Raw genomic sequence first — 19,022 nt, forward strand, 5'->3', positions numbered from 1 at the left:
ATTATATTACTTGTGTGTCTTTCCTGATCAAATGTAAGACTAAATGCTATTTGTTATTAGTTTTGGTGCAGATTGTTTAATATACTACTATCCAGATAAGAAAGTGTCTGATCAAGGAACATTCCATAGACAAATACCATCGGTCACTAAAACAGCTGTAACTTGTTCACAAAAAAAGTAGTAGTTTTTTTTACCCCATTTTTCTCCCCAATTTTGCGATCTTGTCTCATCGCTGCAACTCCCCAACGGGCTCGGGAGAGGCGAATGTCGAGTCACGCGTCCTCCGAAACATGACCCGTCAAACCGCGCTCCTTAACACCCGCCCGCTTAACCTGGAAGCCAGGAGGAGGAGGAAACCGTTCAACTGACGGCCAAAGTCAGCCTGCAGGCACCCAGCCCGGCCACAAGGGAGTCGCTAGAGCTCAATGAGCCAAGTAAAGCCCCCGCGGCCAAACCCCTTCCCCTAACCCGGACAACGCTGTGCCAATTGTGCGCCGCCTATGGGACTCCCGGTTGTGACACAGCCTGGGATCGAACCAGGTCTGTAGCCACTCGGGAGGCCCAGTAAAAGGTATTTCTATTATGATTTCAGATGTTCAATCATTACAAAACAAGGAAGACTCAATATGCTCTAGGTTTTTATCTTCATTAGAAAGTTGTGTAAATGACAGTTGTTTAAAAAAAAAAAAGCATTGATTTTTGTATGACACATTTTCACAGGTGTTATTTCTTTTTTATTTTAATTTTTTTTAATTTTTTTGGGTTTATATTTTTTATTTTTTATTTGACAATCTTTTTTTATTTTTATAATATGTTTATTATTTTCCAATAAAAATAAAGTAAAAGAGACAGCAATACAAACAATGACATTCATTGTACTGTTGGATGGGATGGCCAGTTTAGAGGACAAAACAAAAGTTAACTCACACATACACAAAATAAAACAAAATCCTATTAGGTGGTACGTGTATAAGAAGACAGCATATAGTCATTACAAGCAGTGTAGTTCAGCCAAAAATAAATATTGAGTGGAGTACAGCACAGAGTAGCAGCAGATCGTCAGCCCAGTTATGAAGCGGGACTAGACCATTTATCCAGTATCGGCTGCCATATTTTGTAAAACAATGGACTTCTATTGGAGGTGTTGTATCGAATCTTTTCCATATGGATTACATTCCCTAAATCCCGTAACCACATTTCAAAGGTAGGTACAGTCTCCAATTTCCAAAATTGCAATATGAGCCTTTTGGCTAATAGAGTACAAAGAGAGACAGCTTTCCCTCATTGTTATTCCCATCAACTGTACCAAACAGAGCGATCAATGGGTCTGGGGCTAGAACTCTATCAAAGGCCTTAGATAAGTAATCAAAATGAGAGCCCAGTAAGCCTGTAATTTAGGGCATGTCCAGAATAAGTGGGACAACGTCCCCTCCTCCTGCTTGCACCTCTCACACAGTGGTGAGGTGTCTGGGAATATTTTATGCAGTTTTACTTTTGAGTAGTGTAACCTGTGTATCACCTTAAACTGTACAAGGTTGTGTCTGGCATTCACTGAACTGTGGTTTATATTCCTGAGAGCTTCTATCCAGTCCTCATTTGAGATTTCTGAACCAAGTTCTTGTTCCCAAGCCCTTTTAATGGTGTCTGTGGATACCTCTATGTGGGCCTGTAGCACATCATACAGTCTGGAGACCGACCCTTTTGAATGGGGTTTGACAAGGATCAAGCTATCTAATGTAGGACTATTTGGCTTCATGCCATACTGTGGGATGTGTGTCCTTAAGAAATTCCTGATTTGGAGGTATCTGAAAAAAATGTGTTGTTGGCATGTTGAACTTTGCCTGTAGTTGTTGAAATGAAGCTAACTGACCATCTATGTATAGATTACCAATTGTTGTGAGCCCCTTCTCCCTCCACTGTGAAAACACCACATCATCCATTGCAGGGTGGAAAGCATGATTCCGGCTAATCGGGCTGTCTATGTACACAGTGGGTATGTTAAGAAAATCCCTAATCTGTTTCCAGATCCTAAGAGTATGACAAATGACTGGATTGGAGTCATAAGTGGCTTTTTTCACATATGATGGGCTATTAACAAGTGCAGGGAGTGAGGAACGTTGACAGGAGGCCTGCTCAATCAAAAGCCATGAAGGCATATCCTTCCGTCTCATCTCAGGTAAACTTTCCTCCAGAAAGACACAATGTTCAGATTAGCAGCCCAATAATACAGTTTGAAGTGAGGAAGGCCAAAGCCCCCTCTATCTTGTACTTGCATAAATGCTTCTTTGCAATTCTGGCTGCCTTGTTATCCCATAAAAATGGAGTTACTATTGAATCCAGTTTCTTAAAATAGCTTTGTGGTATGAAATTGGGTAGACATTGGAAGAGGTAAAGAAACCTGGGTAGGACAACCATTTTAATAGCGTTTATACGACCAACCAAGGAAATAGGCAGAGTTTTCCAGAAATCTATATTTTGTTTAAGCTGATATATTTTCATGTCCCAATTCACTTTCAATAGCTGGTCAAGGTCTCTTGTCACTACAATGCCAAGGCTTGTGAACTTGTCCCTCACTGTTCTAAGCGGGGTAGATTGCAGAAATTGCATATCCACAGGCCGTGATATTGGCATCATCTCACTTTTTTGCCAGTTTATCTTGTAGCCAGAGAAGGAGCTGAATGTGTTTATCAAGTTAAGTAATGGTGGAATAGACGTTTTAGGCTTGGACAAAAACAAAAGAACATCGTCTGCATATAGGGAAATTTTGTGCTGTGTGTCTTTTATTTTAACAGAAGCTATATCGGCACATGCCCGAATGCGCGTAGCAAGGGGTTCCATGGCTATAGCGAAGAGAGCAGGCGAAATAGGGCACCCCTGTCGGCACCCTTGAACAGGCGGAATGACTGCGACATTTCCCTGATTGGTCACCACGGACGCCATTGGGTGTGCATAAATAATTCTTATCCAATTAATAAATTCCTTTTCAAATCCGAAATGCTCCAGAACCGACATCATATACTTCCACTCAATCTGATCAAACGCCTTCTCTGCATCAAGAGCTATTACCACTGCCTCAACTTTATGATCATGATACATTACGTTGAAAAGGCGTCTCAAATTGTAGTATATATGTCGGCCCGGGATAAAACCTGTCTGGTCAGGGGTGTATGATGTCGGAAATATATTTTTTCAATCGGTTTGCCAATATCTTTGTCAACACCTTGTTTTCTATGGGGAGTAACGACACGGGCGATACGACGACATCTCCATGGAATCTCTATCTTTTTTCAAGATCAGGGCTATTGTAGCCTCATACAGTGTTTCGGGAGTTTGGTATTTTCTTTGGATTGTTGAAACATTCGCAGCATAAGTGGAGATAGACTAGCGCAGTACTTCTTATAGAATTCTATTACATATCCATCGGGCCCAGGGGCCTTGCTGTTTGGAAATTGTGCTATCGCTGTGTTAATTTCATCTAAGGTTATCCCTGCATCGAGTGCGGCAGCTGCCCCCTGTCTAGTTTAGGAAGTTCACAATCAGCGGAAAGCGTTCCATAGTTTGTGGATCAGTAGCATCGCATTTTGATTGGTATAGCTCTGAGTAAAACTGTGCAAAAGCATTTATTAATGTCCTGCGGATCTGTTACTATTTTACCCTTCTTGTCTTTTATTTTGTGAATAGCTCTAGATGCTTGTACATGCCTTAGCTGTCTTGCTAATAATTTATGTGGTTTGTCCCCCAGTTCAAAATAACTTTGTTGCGTTCTAGCAAGTAAAAGAGCCCACCCGTTTCGAAAGGATGGTATTGTATTCATACTTTAACTTTGTGATCTTCTCAAGGACTGTATACGAGGAATTTGTCCTAAAAACGTTCTCCTGTTCCCCTAACTCTCTTTCAATTTCTCTCCAGCCTAGTATTGGCACGTTTCTTCCTCTCTGATGTATAAGAAATAATGTAACCTCTAATCACAGCCTTTAGAGATTCCCAAAGGGTGGAGTCGTCAACATCCCCCGTGTCGTTAGTACTGAGGAAAAAGGCAATCTGCTCCTCCAAATACTGACAAAAAGCCTCATCTTTCAACAGGTATGCGTCTAAGCGCCACGGTCGCCGACCTGTCGACATATTGTCGAGTTTCAGCACCATGGACAGAGGAGAGTGGTCCGTAATTAGAATGGGGTGATAGGTAACCGACTCAGCTGCTGAGATTAGTTTGGAGTCCAACAAAAAATAGTCAATTCTGGAATATGATTTATGAACTGATGAGAAGAAAGAATAATCCCTGTCTGTTGGGTGCGTCAGTCTCCAAATATCGACAATGTTAAGGTTTGTCATCAATGTATTTAGACAGACACTGGCATTTGATTGTTGAAGTGACCTTGATAGCTGTTTATCTAAAAGAGGGTCTAACGTACAGTTAAAGTCACCTCCAACAATAACACTTGTATCCGAGATATTTGGTATGGCCTTAAATACCCTTTGAAAAAATAATGGATCATCGAAGTTGGGTCCATATAAATTGACCAAGGTTATTGGTTTTGAATTCAGTGTACCAGCCACAATAATATACCACCATTAGGATCTGAAATCGAGGTTGAGTAAACAAAAGGAATGTTTTTCCTTATCAGGATTGCTACCCCTCTCGCTTTTGCATCAAAGTTAGACTGGTATATCTGACCGATCCAGCCGACTCAGTAGCTTGGCCTGCGGGGCGTTTAATATGAGTTTCTTGAAGAAGCACTATGTCAGCACCCAGTGATTTAAGATGAGAAAAACCTTAGCTCGTTTCACGACATGCCCTAATCCATTACAGTTCCAGCTGACTATCTTTATTCCACCTGGTCTACTCTGTGCTCGGTCACTATGTGGCATTTCTTATTTTAAAGCAAATTGCTGCTGTCATACAAAACCCAGAAGAAAAACGTCCCGCCGTGCAAGGGAGCTTGTCATGCCACCTGTACTAATAAACGTGAACATAAAACACAGACCCCAACCCCCCTCCCGTCCCTTTACTGAGTGACTTCCCCAAACGAAGCACTCCTTGGCTAACACACAAACGTTAGGGTGTCTAGACATAAAGCTTGAACTAACTCCGTCGTCTATAGATGCTCCGCATATAAACTAATATTAAATAACACTTAACTTAACTCTCATGTTAGGGGGTGAGTGGCGCTAAAACATGACATGCCAAACAATGCTATATTAGCCACAACATCTCACCTATCCTATAAGTCCCAATTTCTGATCTTCTGATCGAAAAGACATAGGCCGGAAATTCAATTCACACACATTCCTGGCCTGTATTTGGCCATTTAGCCTGCTGGCACAGCCGTTCTGTATCCTCAGCCGGGAGCTTGCTTGTCAAGAACAGATCTGCCTCTTTTGCGTTGTCAAACGTACGTGTTGATCCCTCGACTGTCACCTTAAACCGGGCTGGGAAGAGGAATCCATATCGGATGTTGGCCGCCCTGCATTTGTTGCGTACCTCATCATACTCTTTCCGTTGGTTCCTCACCTCCAAGGTAAGATCTGGGTAGAAAGACACCCTGGCTCCGTTGTAGTTAAGGGGGAACTTTTGACTAGCCAGCTTGAGGATGAGATCCCTGGTGTGGGGATAGTGCAGCCTTACAATGAATGGCCTTGGTGGCCCGCCCTTGGCCGGCTTCGTTGCCTGTGCTCTGTGTGCGCGGTCGATCAGGATGGCCGTTTTGAAGTGTTCACTCCCCAGCAATGCCGGTATCAGCTCCGAGACAAATTCAGTGGGTTTCCCTTTCTCCGTGTCCTCCTGGATCCCACATATTCGGATGTTCTGGCGTCTTGAATGCGACTCGAGCATTTCCAGTCGGGCCTTCAGGGTTTTGTTGTCATTTTTGAACGTTGCGCACTGTTTCTCTATGTCCTGTAGCCTGGCCTCGTGATCGATTGTCGTCTGCTCAACCTCGTGCACCCTTCCCTTAGTTGCCTTCACAGTTTCGCCAAAGTCCCAATACTCTTTGAGATATCAGCCAACCTTGTGTCCACCTTCTTGCTTAGTGCGTTTATGGCAGCCACTATGTCACTTTGAGTAGGATCTGTGGGGAACTCTTGGAAGCTAGCCTCTTCAGCTAGCTCCTCGTGGGTCGGCGACGTTGAAATTGGTTCGTTGTCTATCTCATTCCAATTATCTTGTTTAGCGCCCCCTTTTTTGTTGCCTTTTCCCTTTGTCATATTTGTTTGAAGTTATAGGTTGTGAGAGGTTAAGATAAATATTAATTTGTTTCAAAATTGAGCGGAGCTCTAGCAATGCACGTCTACTCCATAGCACGCTCTCTAGCGCCCCCCAGGTGTTATTTCTTGACTGATTACAATGTTATTGATGGGGTGCTATTGTATGTCATATCATTTCAAAGGGCTGTTTTTAACTGTGTGTGTGCGCGGGCGTGCAGTAGCCCAGACATCCAAACTATGAAATAACACATATGGAATCATGTAGTAAACAAAAAACTGTTAAACAAATCCAAAAATATTCAAAGTAGCCACTTAAAATATTTTTTGATTTGTTTAACACTTTTTTTGTTTACTACATGATTCCGTATGTGTTATTTCATAGTTTTGATGTCTTCACTATTATTCTACAATGTAGAAAACAGTAAAAATAAAGAAAACCCTTGAATGAGTAGGTGTGTCCAAACTTTTGACTGGTACTGTAGATCATTTGTAGTCAGCAATAGGGGAGTGATTGCTTCCTACAAGAGCATAAAATGTGTACATTTTTAGGAGAGTGATTGCTTCCTACAAGAGCATAAAGTGTGTAAATTTTTTGACATCTTTGAAAAGTCAGTCAGGTAAAGAGCTTTATTTTGTCTTAAAGGGGCAGTGTTGTATTTTGAGACAGGCTTGAATAAGCTAAGTATCCAATAGGCAGAGGGCAGCGTCATTTGTCTGATTTTCTGTAATAATGGTATGGGAATAATAATGCTTTTTATTTTGTAAAGTGGTTTCTTGCGTCAAACAACATAACATTTTCAGTCACCTCCTTGTCTGAAGGACAAGTGGATAAACAGGTTAATGTCAATCCCTACATGTTTTTTTCAAAAGTCTCATGGAATGTAGGCCTACATTGAACACCACACATTGGCTGCTACTGTAGGTTGAATGATAGAACAGCTATTTCCATGTTAAAATGTTATGGGATGCATTTTCTCCATTGTTTTTGATGGTAGGCCACTCTGGTAGGCCTACATTATGATCAAATAGCCACACTAGCCTACTTGGCCACTGTTAAAACTGTAACTTAAAGTGGGTACAGCCTCAGTGTTCACAGTAAACGCATGCTGGAAGCTGCACAGAATTTTCACAATGTTCAAGTTTGCGCTCAGCAGACCTGAAATTTGCTCAGTGTCGAAAGAAATTAGAGGGAACATTGGTCATGATCCAGCAAGAAATTGAACATTTCGCTCAGGCTGTAAAGGGTTAGTTTTGCGCGTTGTTTGCAGGTCATGAAGTCGTTCCTCTGTCACATTGGCCACTGTCTCCAAACTTTCCGCTTTAGTTGAGTAGTTATCCACTTCAGAAGTGAGCAGTGCAAGATATTCATTTGCCGGTTTTAATTGCAAGTCTAGGGCAGAGGTCATTTCCTGATAGTAGCGGCCAACTTTTTCTGTTGTCGGGTGTTGAGAGCCGCCATGTTCCCACAGGTGAATTGTGAATGGACAGATTATGCCAGCTGCTGGAGCGAAATAGACCTGCTAGTTGTTCCTTGTAATACAGTGAACGTCCCACACCTTAATATGGCGTTATATGTTGACAATTATTTGAAAATAAATCAGTTAACTCATAGTTATTTTGCAAAAGAAAGCCACGCGTTTCAATGCATGCCACCGGAACTGGAAGTTCTGTTTTCAATACCTTTCAATACCTCACCTTGTGAGGATAACGGTACTGAAAAAGGCTCAGTGCCATTTTCCTCACAAGATGAGGTATTGAAAATAGGGGTGTCGATAATTTTGACTCCTACCTTTTTGATAGGAAAAATATTTGTAGTACTTGTTAAACAAATCCTCTTTCTCTGAGCAATTGTGTTAGTAAAAAATTATAGAATTTCCAAATTTTTGGAGAATACAATATAGCTCAGTATTTGAATAATGAATTTTATAGTCATTTTTGCTCATCTTTATCAAGGGTGTCAATAATTTCAGAACCCACTGTATACATTCACCCGCCAGTTTATTAAGTACACCCAACTAGTACCAGGTCGGACCTCCCTTTGCCTCCATAACTGAATTATTCGGGGCATTCTTAGCATAGGGTGCATACAGTTGCTGCAGATTGGACGACGGTACATTCATGCTACGAATAGCCCATTCCATCTCATTACAAAGATGCTCTACTGGGTAGTCTGGGGAATGCACAGAAAATTGAACTCGCTGTCATGTACCAGGCAATGTTTTTCCAGTCCTCAATTGTCCAGTGTTGGTGATTCCGTGCCCACTGGAGCCGCTTCTTCTTGATTGTAGCTGATAGGGGTGGAACCCGGTGGCGTCATCTGTGGCAATAGCCCATCCGTGACAAGGATCAACGAGTTGTGCGTTCCGAGATGCCGTTCTGCACACCACTGTTGTACTATTGTACAGCACCGCCTGTTAGCTTGCACGATTCTTACCATTCTCCTTCGACCTCTAACATCAACGAGCTGTTTTCACCCACAGACTGCCGTTGACTAGAAGCTTCGGTTTGTCGCACCATTCTCGGTAAACCCTATACACTGACGTGCGTGAAAAGCCCAGGATGCCGGCCATTTCTGAGATGCCGGCGCGCCTGGCACCGAGGATCATACCACGCTCAAAGTTGCTTAGGTCACTAATTTTCCCATTCTATCGTTCACTCGAACAGTAACTGAATGCCTCGATGCCTGTCTGCCTGCATGATATAGCTAGCCACAGCAGTGACAGTCTGTAGGAGCGAACCATTTTCGTGAACGGGGTGGTGTACCTAATAAACTGGCCACTGAGTGTATACATACACATGTTGCTGAGGTTGCCTTTAATGTTGTGATGTGTGTAACCCGGTGGATTTTGACTCTATCCTTTCTCCCCTCAGGGTGGTGAAAGAGGAGATCTCAGACGAGTATGCCAAACTGCCCTGTTTCAACGGCCGAGTCGTGTCATGGGTGAGCAACTGTTCTTCATGTTTATCACCGTCATCACCTATCCCCTATCTCAATTCCAGCGCAGTCCAGTGTTTCTCTTTCTCTCTTTCTTTCTCTCTCTCATTTCTGCCACAGTCCAGTTTTTTGTTCTCTCTCCATCTGTCTGTCTGTCTGTCTGTCTGTCTCCCTCTCTCTTTCTCGCTCTCTCTGTATATCTGCATGACCCCACTGTATGCAGACATCCGTCATCAGTAGGTAGAGAAGAGGCCTGTGTATGTGTTCACTTCACAGCAGTGTGTCACCATTGATTGAGAGGAGCAGAGTGCGTGTGTGTGACTGTTTGCTAGCTAGGCAACAGCCAACAGACTTGTTTAATTGGGTTTTGGTGGGATCTGTTTTGGCTTCAGATGGTTCGCTCATTTGTGAGTTGTGTGTCTGACTCACTCACTCACTCACTCTCACACTCTCACACACACATTCTCTGTGTTCCACAAGTTCATCTCTGTCCAACACATGCACACTTCTACATCCAAATCCATTCATAGTCATGCACAGCAGCCTCTTGTGTGGAAAGTCCATCTAATCCTAAGGAGAGAAACAGGAGGCTTTTATTTTCTCTCTGCCCCTCTCCCTGCCTCTTTCTCTACATCTCTCATTCTCTGTCTGTCTGTCCGTTTGCCTGTCTGTGTGCCTCTCTCTCCCAGAGAGGCAGAAAGACCTTGGTTAACATACATTATATATACAAAAGTATGGACACCCCTTCAAATGAGTGGATTTGGCTATTTCAGCCCACCCGTTGCTGACAGGTGTATAAAATCGAGCACACAGCCATGCAATCTCCATAGACAAACAGAAGTAGAATGGCCTTACTGAAGAGCTCAGTGACTTTCAACGTGGCACAGTCATAGGATGCCACCTTTCCAACAAGTTAGTTCATCAAATTTCTGCCCTGCTAGAGCTTCCCCGGTCAACTGTAAGTGCTGTTATTGTGAAGTGGAAACGTCTAGGAGCAACAACGGCTTAGCCGCAAAATGGTAGGCCACACAAGCCAACAGAACAGGACCGCCGAGTGCTGAAACGCATAGCGTGTAGAAATCGTCTGTCCTCGGTTGCAACACTCACTACCGAGTTCCAAACTGCCTCTGGAAGCAACGTCAGCACAAGAACTGTTCGTCGGGAACTTCATGAAATGGCTTTCCATGGCCGAGCAGCCGCACACAAGCCTAAGATCACCATGCGCAATGCCAAGCGTCGGCTGGAGTGGTGTAAAGCTCGCTGCCATTGGACTCTATAGCAGTGTAAACGCATTCTCTGGAGTGATAAATCACGCTTCACCATCTGGCAGTCCGATGGACGAATCTTGGTTTGGTGGATGCCAGGAGAACGCTACCTGCCCCATTGCATAGTGCCAACTGTTTGCTGGAGGAGGAATAATGGTCTGGGGCTGTTTTTCATGGTTCAGGCTAGGCCCCTTAGTTCCAGTGAAGGGAAATCTTAACGCTACAGCATACAATGAAATTCTAGACGATTCTGTGCTTCCAACTTTGTGGCAACAGTTTGGGGAAGGCCCTTTCCTGTTTCATCATGACAATGCCCCCGTGCACAAAGCCAGGTCCATACAGAAATGGTTTGTCGAGATCGGTGTGGAAGAACTTGACTGGCCTGCACAGAGCCCTGACCTCAACCCCATCGAACACCTTTGGGATGAATTGGAACATCGACTGCAAGCCAGGCCTAATCGCCCAACATCAGTGCCCGACCTCACTAATGCTCTTGTGGCTGAATGGAAGCAAGTCCCCGCAGCAGTGTTCCAACATCTAGTGGAAAGCCTTCCCAGAAGAGTGGAGGCTGTTATAGCAGCAAAGGTGGACCAACTCCATATTACTGCCCATGATTTTGGAAAGAGATGTTCGACGAGCAGGTGTCCACATACTTTTGGTTATGTAGTATATCTTGCCTGGTCTACTGACTCTTTCCCTCTTTTCTTCACTCTGCCTTTCCCCTGCCCCGGGGTGAAGTTTCCCCTAGATACAGATCTAGCATCAGTTTCCCCTCCACCAATCATAACCTTAACCATTAGTCGGAAAAATGCAAAACTGACGCAAGATCAGCGTCTAGGAGGGCCTGGACACTGAGGTGAACTCAGCGCTCTCAGGCTGAGGTTTTGGTTGAGCTCTGGTCATGACTACCACTGAGCTGGCTAGAACTCCCTGGACACGATTGAACACTGTATTTTGGGTGTGTGGTTAGACCTCAATAGCTCCTTTTGGTGGCCATAAGGGAGAGGTGCAGATGCCACTCCCATCGCTCTACTTCCTCTCCTCCCTTCCCTTCTCCTCTCTTTTCCCTTCTCCTCTTTCCTGTATAAGGCAAGCAGAGGAAGCAGTGAAGCATATGAGGGAGATATGCATTTCCCAAACTTTAGAACACTGGAGCTGGTCTGAAATGTACTCTAGATCAGTGTTTCCCCCACAACAAAATGTGGAAAAAGTACAGTGCTGTGAATACTTTCTGAAGGCACTGTAGTTGCCCAACTTTCTGTTCAGATACACTGGTCCTCGAGTACCCCCAACAGTACATATTGTCATTGTAGCCCTGGACAAACACACTTCATTCAGCTCATTGAGGGTTTGATGATTAGTTGACTAGTTGAATCAGGTGTGCTTGTCCAGGGTTACAATATAAATATGTACTGTTGGGGGTACTCAAGGACCAGGGTTGGGAAACACTGCTCTAGATAAAGAAAAGGATTACACAGTGGTATCGGGAGATTTTTAAGGTTTTGTCTATGGAAGGACTTGGCGCTAGGAGGAAAGGAAAAAATGTAAACATCTGTACTAAAGTGTGGCAGCCTATGCTGGACCATTTGCTGTTAGAGAGGCAGATAAGCTGTAGTTTGGGGCTTGAATGGGCCACCTTAACTCAGTGTAAAGGGAGTACTGTTTATGCCGATATGTAAGCTTATTGCATGGTGAAATGTGAGGTGTGTATCTGAACAGAAAGTTGGGCAACTACAGTGCTTTCAGAAAGTATTCACACCCCTTAACCTTTTCCACATTTTGTTGTGTTACTCTAATGTCAAAGTCAGTCAAAGTCAATGTCAAGAAATTTGCCCTGGCATTTTATCCACACCAGCCCACATCACTGTGCACGCCGCCAACTCTAAAATGTTTTATGAGATTGGAGAACATATTGGGGGGGATTTTAGACCATTCCTCCATACATAATAATCTGTGATTATGGACTGCCCTCTTCAATTCCAACCACAGGTTTTCAATGGGGTTGAAGTCCGGAGACTGAGATTGCCATTGCAAAATGTTGATTTTGTGGTCAATTAACCATTTATTTATGGATTTTGATGTGTGCTTGGGGTTATTGTCTTGCTGGAAGATCCACTTGCGGCCAAGTGTCAGCCTCCTGGCAGTGGCAAGCAGGTTTTTGGCTGAAATGACCTGGTACTATGGGGCTATTTTGCTTCCACAAGTCCTGGGGCCCTTGTTAAGGTCAACGGCAGTGGTCACCAACCGGTCGATTCCAAATCAAGATTTGGGTCCGACCATATACTGGACTGAATCAGGTGCACCTACAGCATGAAACAAAAAAATTAAAATAGGAACTCAAGGCTTTATTGTTTTTTTTTTTACAGAAATGTTTGGTGATCAACTAGGAATGCCTTGGAGATCGCCCAGTCGATCACCAAACATTTCTGTAAAAAACCCAACGATAAAGCCTTGCGTTAATTTATTGGCTCGCGCTGTTGGCGGTAGGTGCACCTGATTCAGCTGCCCTGCGTGCCGGGTAGGCAAAGTGTTCCCATTTTGAACCATTTCATGCGTCTGAAGGTACAAACTCTTCCTTCCTGGCAGGCCCGGAAAGCAAATCAAGAGCACTATAGGCCTAAAAAAAAAATCTGAGTGGGAGATCTCTGCCAAGTACCAGGATATTCTTTGCAAAAACCTGGTTGCCTCTGCCAGGAGGCTGACACTTGGCCGCAAGTGGATCTTACGTACTGTCACAGATATACAGTTGAAGTCGGAAGATTACATACACTTAGGATGGAGTCATTAAAACTTGTTTTTCAACCCTCCACAAATTAACAAACTATAGTTTTGGCAAGTCGGTTAGGATGATACAAGTAATTTTTCGAACAATTGTTTACAGACAGATTATTTCACTTATAATTCACTGTATCACAATTCCAGTGGGTCAGAAGTTCATACACTAAGTTGACTGTGCCTTTAAAGCTTGGAAAATCCCAGAAAATGATGTCATGGCTTTAGAAGCTTCTGATAGGCTAATTGACATCATTTGAGTCAATTGGAGGTGTACCTGTGGATGTATTTCAAGGCCTACCTTCAAACTCAGTGCCTCTTTGCTTGACATCATGGGAAAATCAAAAGAAATCAGCCAAGACCTCAGAAAAAATATTGTAGACCTCCACAAGTCTGGTTCTTCCTTGGGAGCAATTTCCAAACACCTGAAGGTACCACGTTCATCTGTACAAACAATAGTACGCAAGTATAAACACCATGGGACCACGCAGCCGCCATACCGCTCAGGAAGGAGACGCGTTCTGTCTCCTAGAGATGAACGTACTTTGGTGCGAAAAGTGCAAATAAATCCCAGAACAACAGCAAAGGACCTTGTGAAGATGCTGGAGGAAACAGGTACAAAAGTATCTATATCCACAATAAAACGAGGCCGCTCAGCAAAGAAGAAGCCACTGCTCCAAAACCGCCATAAAAAAAACAGATTACGGTTTGCAACTGCACATGGGGACAAAGATTGTACTGTTTGGAGAAATATCCTCTGGTCTGATTAAATAAAAATAGAACTGTTTGGCCATAATGACCATCGTTATGTTTGGAGGAAAAAGGGGGTACCTTGCAAGCCGAAGAACACCATCCCAACCGTGAAGCGCGGGGGTGGCAGCATCATGCTGTTGGGTGCTTTGCTGCAGGAGGGACTGGTGCACTTCACAAAATAGATGGCATCATGAGGAAGGAAAATTATGTGGATATATTGAAGCAACATCTCAAGACATCAGTCAGGAAGTTGAAGCTTGGTCGCAAATGGGTCTTCCAAATGGACAATGACCCCAAGCATACTTCCAAAGTTGTGGCAAAATGGCTTAAGGACAACAAAGTCAAGGTATTGGAGTGGCCATCACAAAGCCCTGACCTCAATCCTATAGAAAATGTGTGGGCAGAGCTGAAAAAGCGTGTGCGAGCAAGGAGGCCTACAAACCTGATTCAGTTACACCAGCTCTGTCAGGAGGAATGGCCCAAAATTCACCCAACTTATTGTGGGAAGCTTGTGGAAGGCTACCCTAAACGTTTGACCCAAGTTAAACAATTTAAAGGCAATGCTACCAAATACTAATTGAGTGTATGTAAACTTCTGACCCACTGGGAATGTGTTGAAATAAATAAAAGCTGAAATAAATCATTCTCTCTACTATTATTCTGACATTTCACATTCTTGAAATAAAGTGGTGATCCTAACTGACCTAAGACAGGAAATTCTTCCTAGGATTAAATGTCAGGAATTGTGAAAAACTGAGATTAAATGTATTTGGCTAAGGTGTATGTAAACTTCAGACTTCAACTGTACATACAAAATAATATGAATTGACTCTATGTGTTAATTACTATTACAGGTCTCCAGGCTAACATTTTCCCCTGGTGTCACTGGTGCCACTAACTTTTACAGTTGGTAGTACCAGCCCATTATACAGTGGGGGAAAAAAGTATTTAGTCAGCCACCAATTGTGCAAGTTCTCCCACTTAAAAAGATGAGAGAGGCCTGTAATTTTCATCATAGGTACACGTCAACTATGACAGACAAATTGAGAATTTTTTTCCAGAAAATCACATTGTAGGATTTTTAATGAATTTATTTGCAAATTATGGTGGAAAATAAGTATTTGGTCACCTACAAACAAGCAAGATTTCTGGCTCTCACAGACCTGTAACTTCTTCTTTAAGAGGCTCCTCTGTCCTCCACTTGTTACCTGTATTAATGGCACCTGTTTGAACTTGTTATCAGTATAAAAGACACCTGTCCACAACCTCAAACAGTCACACTCCAAACTCCACTATGGCCAAGACCAAAGAGCTGTCAAAGGACACCAGAAACAAAATTGTAGACCTGCACCAGGCTGGGAAGACTGAATCTGCAATAGGTAAGCAGCTTGGTTTGAAGAAATCAACTGTGGGAGCAATTATTAGGAAATGGAAGACATACAAGACCACTGATAATCTCCCCTCGATCTGGGGCTCCACGCAAGATCTCACCCCGTGGGGTCAAAATGATCACAAGAACGGTGAGCAAAAATCCCAGAACCACACGGGGGACCTAGTGAATGACCTGCAGAGAGCTGGGACCAAAGTAACAAAGCCTACCATCAGTAACACACTACGCCGCCAGGGACTCAAATCCTGCAGTGCCAGACGTGTCCCCCTGCTTAAGCCAGTACATGTCCAGGCCCGTCTGAAGTTTGCTAGAGTGCATTTGGATGATCCAGAAGAGGATTGGGAGAATGTCATATGGTCAGATGAAACCAAAATATAACTTTTTTGGTAAAAACTCAACTCGTCGTGTTTGGAGGACAAAGAATGCTGAGTTGCATCCAAAGAACACCATACCTACTGTGAAGCATGGGGGTGGAAACATCATGCTTTGGGGCTGTTTTTCTGCAAAGGGACCAGGACGACTGATCCGTGTAAAGGAAAGAATGAATGGGGCCATGTATCGTGAGATTTTGAGTGAAAACCTCCTTCCATCAGCAAGGGCATTGAAGATGAAACGTGGCTGGGTCTTTCAGCATGACAATGATCCCAAACACACCGCCCGGGCAACGAAGGAGTGGCTTCGTAAGAAGCATTTCAAGGTCCTGGAGTGGCCTAGCCAGTCTCCAGATCTCAACCCCATAGAAAATCTTTGGAGGGAGTTGAAAGTCCGTGTTGCCCAGCGACAGCCCCAAAACATCACTGCTCTAGAGGAGATCTGCATGGAGGAATGGGCCAAAATACCAGCAACAGTGTGTGAAAATCTTGTGAAGACTTACAGAAAACGTTTGACCTGTGTCATTGCCAACAACGGGTATATAACAAAGTATTGAGAAACTTTTGTTATTGACCAAATACTTATTTTCCACCATAATTTGCAAATAAATTCATTAAAAATCCTACAATGTGATTTTCTGGATTTCTTTCTTCTCATTTTGTCTGTCATAGTTGACGTGTACCTATGATGAAAATTACAGGCCTCTCTCATCTTTTTTAAGTGGGAGAACTTGCACAATTGGTGGCTGACTAAATACTTTTTTTCCCCACTGTATGGTCGGACCAAAATCATGATTTGGAATCATCTTATACTGTAAAGTCATTCGTAGTGCTTTATTAAGAAATATAATAAATAGACTCCTGAGGTATTCAATAAATACGTTGTTTAATCTAATACGTCCAAGCAGCAATGCATGATTCAAGATGTTTTGATGTGCAACCTAATCCAGTGATTGTCATGAATTTTGGGTTGACAATTAGGCTATAGTTGCTATAGTATATTGTCAAAATAGGACCCCAAAATTCCCTGCAACTGCATTTTGAAATGTTATGCGATCAGACATTTTTCTCTCCAGCGCATGGGGGGAGAGGAGAGTGGCTCGCTCATCACAGCAGTATGCCCCAGCGAGGACACAGTGGCAGGGCTGACACTTTCATTACAGGAATCATGAGGATAATGCACTTTACTGTTTGATCAAATCATGGTTTTAGCCACCCAAAAAATAGGAAGTACTGAGTGAGGTGACAATGTAGAAAATTTATAGACACCCTTTCCCTTTTTGAAGATCCATGATCCTGGCTGTCTAACTGATGACAGAATCGGAGCAGGTCTCTTTGCTGATGGCGCGTTTGACTTTGAATGTGAGTTTGCATGACCTCAGCTCTGCCTATCAGAAAAACTTGGCCAGCCCATCTTGGTAGGGGGGTCGGCTGTTGCCCACTGATCAACCAAAGGCTCATTATAGATATACAGTGAGGGAAAAAAGTATTTGATCCCCTGCTGATTTTGTACGTTTGCCCACTGACAAAGACATGATCAGTCTATAATTTTTATGGTAGGTTTATTTGAACAGTGAGAGACAGAATAACAACAAAACAATCCAGAAAAACGCATGTCAAAAATTGTATAAATTGATTTGCATTTTAATGAGGGAAATAAGTATTTGACCCCTCTGCATAACATGACTTAGTACTTGGTGGCAAAACCCTTGTTGGCAATCACAGAGGTCAGACGTTTCTTGTAGTTGGCCACCAGGTTTGCACACATCTCAGGAGGGATTTTGTTCCACTCCTCTTTGCAGATCTTCTCCAAGTCATTAAGGTTTCGAGGCTGACGTTTGGCAACTCGAACCTTCAGCTCCCTCCACAGATTTTCTATGGGATTAAGGTCTGGAGACTGGCTAGGCCACACCAGGATCTTAATGTGCTTCTTCTTGAGCCACTCCTTTGTTGCCTTGGCCATGTGTTTTGGGTTATTGTCATGCTGGAATACCCATCCACGGCCCATTTTCAATGCCCTGGCTGAGGGAAGGAGGTTCTCACCCAAAATTTGGGTGAGTCCATCGTCCCTTTGATGCGGTGAAGTTGTCCTGTCCCCTTAGCAGAAAAACACCCCCAAAGCATAATGTTTCCACCTCCATGTTTGACGGTGGGGATGATGTTCTTGGGGTCATAGGCAGCATTTCTCCTCCTCCAAACACGGCGAGTTGAGTTGATGCCAAAGAGCTCGATTTTGGTCTCATCTGACACTTTCACCCAGTTCTCCTCTGAATCATTCAGATGTTCATTGGCAAACTTCAGACGGCCCTGTAATGTGCTTTCTTGAGCAGGGGGACCTTGCGGGCGCTGCAGGATTTCAGTCCTTCACGGCGTAGTGTGTTACCAATTGTTTTCTTGGTGACTATGGTCCCAGCTGCCTTGAGATCATTGACAAGATCCTCCCGTGTAGTTCTAGGCTGATTCCTCACCGTTCTCATGATCATTGCAACTCCACGAGGTGAGATCTTGCATGGAGCCCCAGGCGGAGGGAGATTGACAGTTCTTTTGTGTTTCTTCCATTTGCGAATAGTCCCACCAACTGTTGTCACCTTCTCACCAAGCTGCTTAGCGATGGTCTTGTAGCCCATTCCAGCCTTGTGTAGGTCTACAATCTTGTCCCTGACATCCTCGGAGAGCTCTTTGGTCTTGGCCATGGTGGAGAGTTTGGAATCTGATTGATTGATTGCTTCTGTTGACAGGTGTCTTTTATACAGGTAACAAACTGAGAATAGGAGAACTCCCTTTAAGAGTGTGCTCCTAATCTTAGCTCGTTACCTGTATAAAAGACACCTGGGAGCCAGAAATCTTTCTGATTGAGAGGGGGTCAAATACTTATTTCCCTCATTAAAATGCAAATCAATGTATAACATTTTTGACATGCGTTTTTCTGGATTTCTTTGTTGTTATTCTGTCTCTCACTGTTCAAATAAACCTACCATTAAAATTATAGACTGATCATGTCTTTGTCAAAGGGCAAACGTACAAATTCAGCAGGGGATCAAATACTTTTTTCCCTCACTGTAAGTGTTTGATACATCAGAAAAGCAGAACTTAATATTTGGTACAGAAACCTTTGTTTGCAATTACAGAGATCATACGTTTCGTGTAGGTCTTGACCAGGTTTGCACACACTGCAGCAGGGATTTTGGCCCACTCCTCCATACAGACCTTCTCCAGATCCTTCAGGTTTCGGGGCTGTCGCTGGGCAATACGGACTTTCAGCTCCCTCCAAAGATTTTCTATTGGGTTCAGGTCTGGAGACTGGTTAGGCCACTCCAGGACCTTGAGATGCT

At 43.5% G+C, this 19,022-nt stretch overlaps 1 protein-coding gene across 1 annotated transcript in view; it reads left to right on the forward strand.

Moving 5' to 3' along the window:
- LOC121561687 (segment polarity protein dishevelled homolog DVL-3-like) overlaps window positions 1-19,022 on the forward strand; it is a 72,044-nt gene that overhangs the window by 34,586 nt on the left and 18,436 nt on the right. The window contains exon 2 of the mRNA XM_045213312.1: window positions 9,076-9,145. Within this exon, the coding sequence (XP_045069247.1) occupies window positions 9,076-9,145 (70 nt within the window). The remainder of the gene's footprint in view (window positions 1-9,075; window positions 9,146-19,022) is intronic.

This window comes from Coregonus clupeaformis, chromosome 5, assembly GCF_020615455.1.
Source record: "Coregonus clupeaformis isolate EN_2021a chromosome 5, ASM2061545v1, whole genome shotgun sequence".
Classification (NCBI taxonomy): Eukaryota; Metazoa; Chordata; class Actinopteri; order Salmoniformes; family Salmonidae; genus Coregonus; species Coregonus clupeaformis.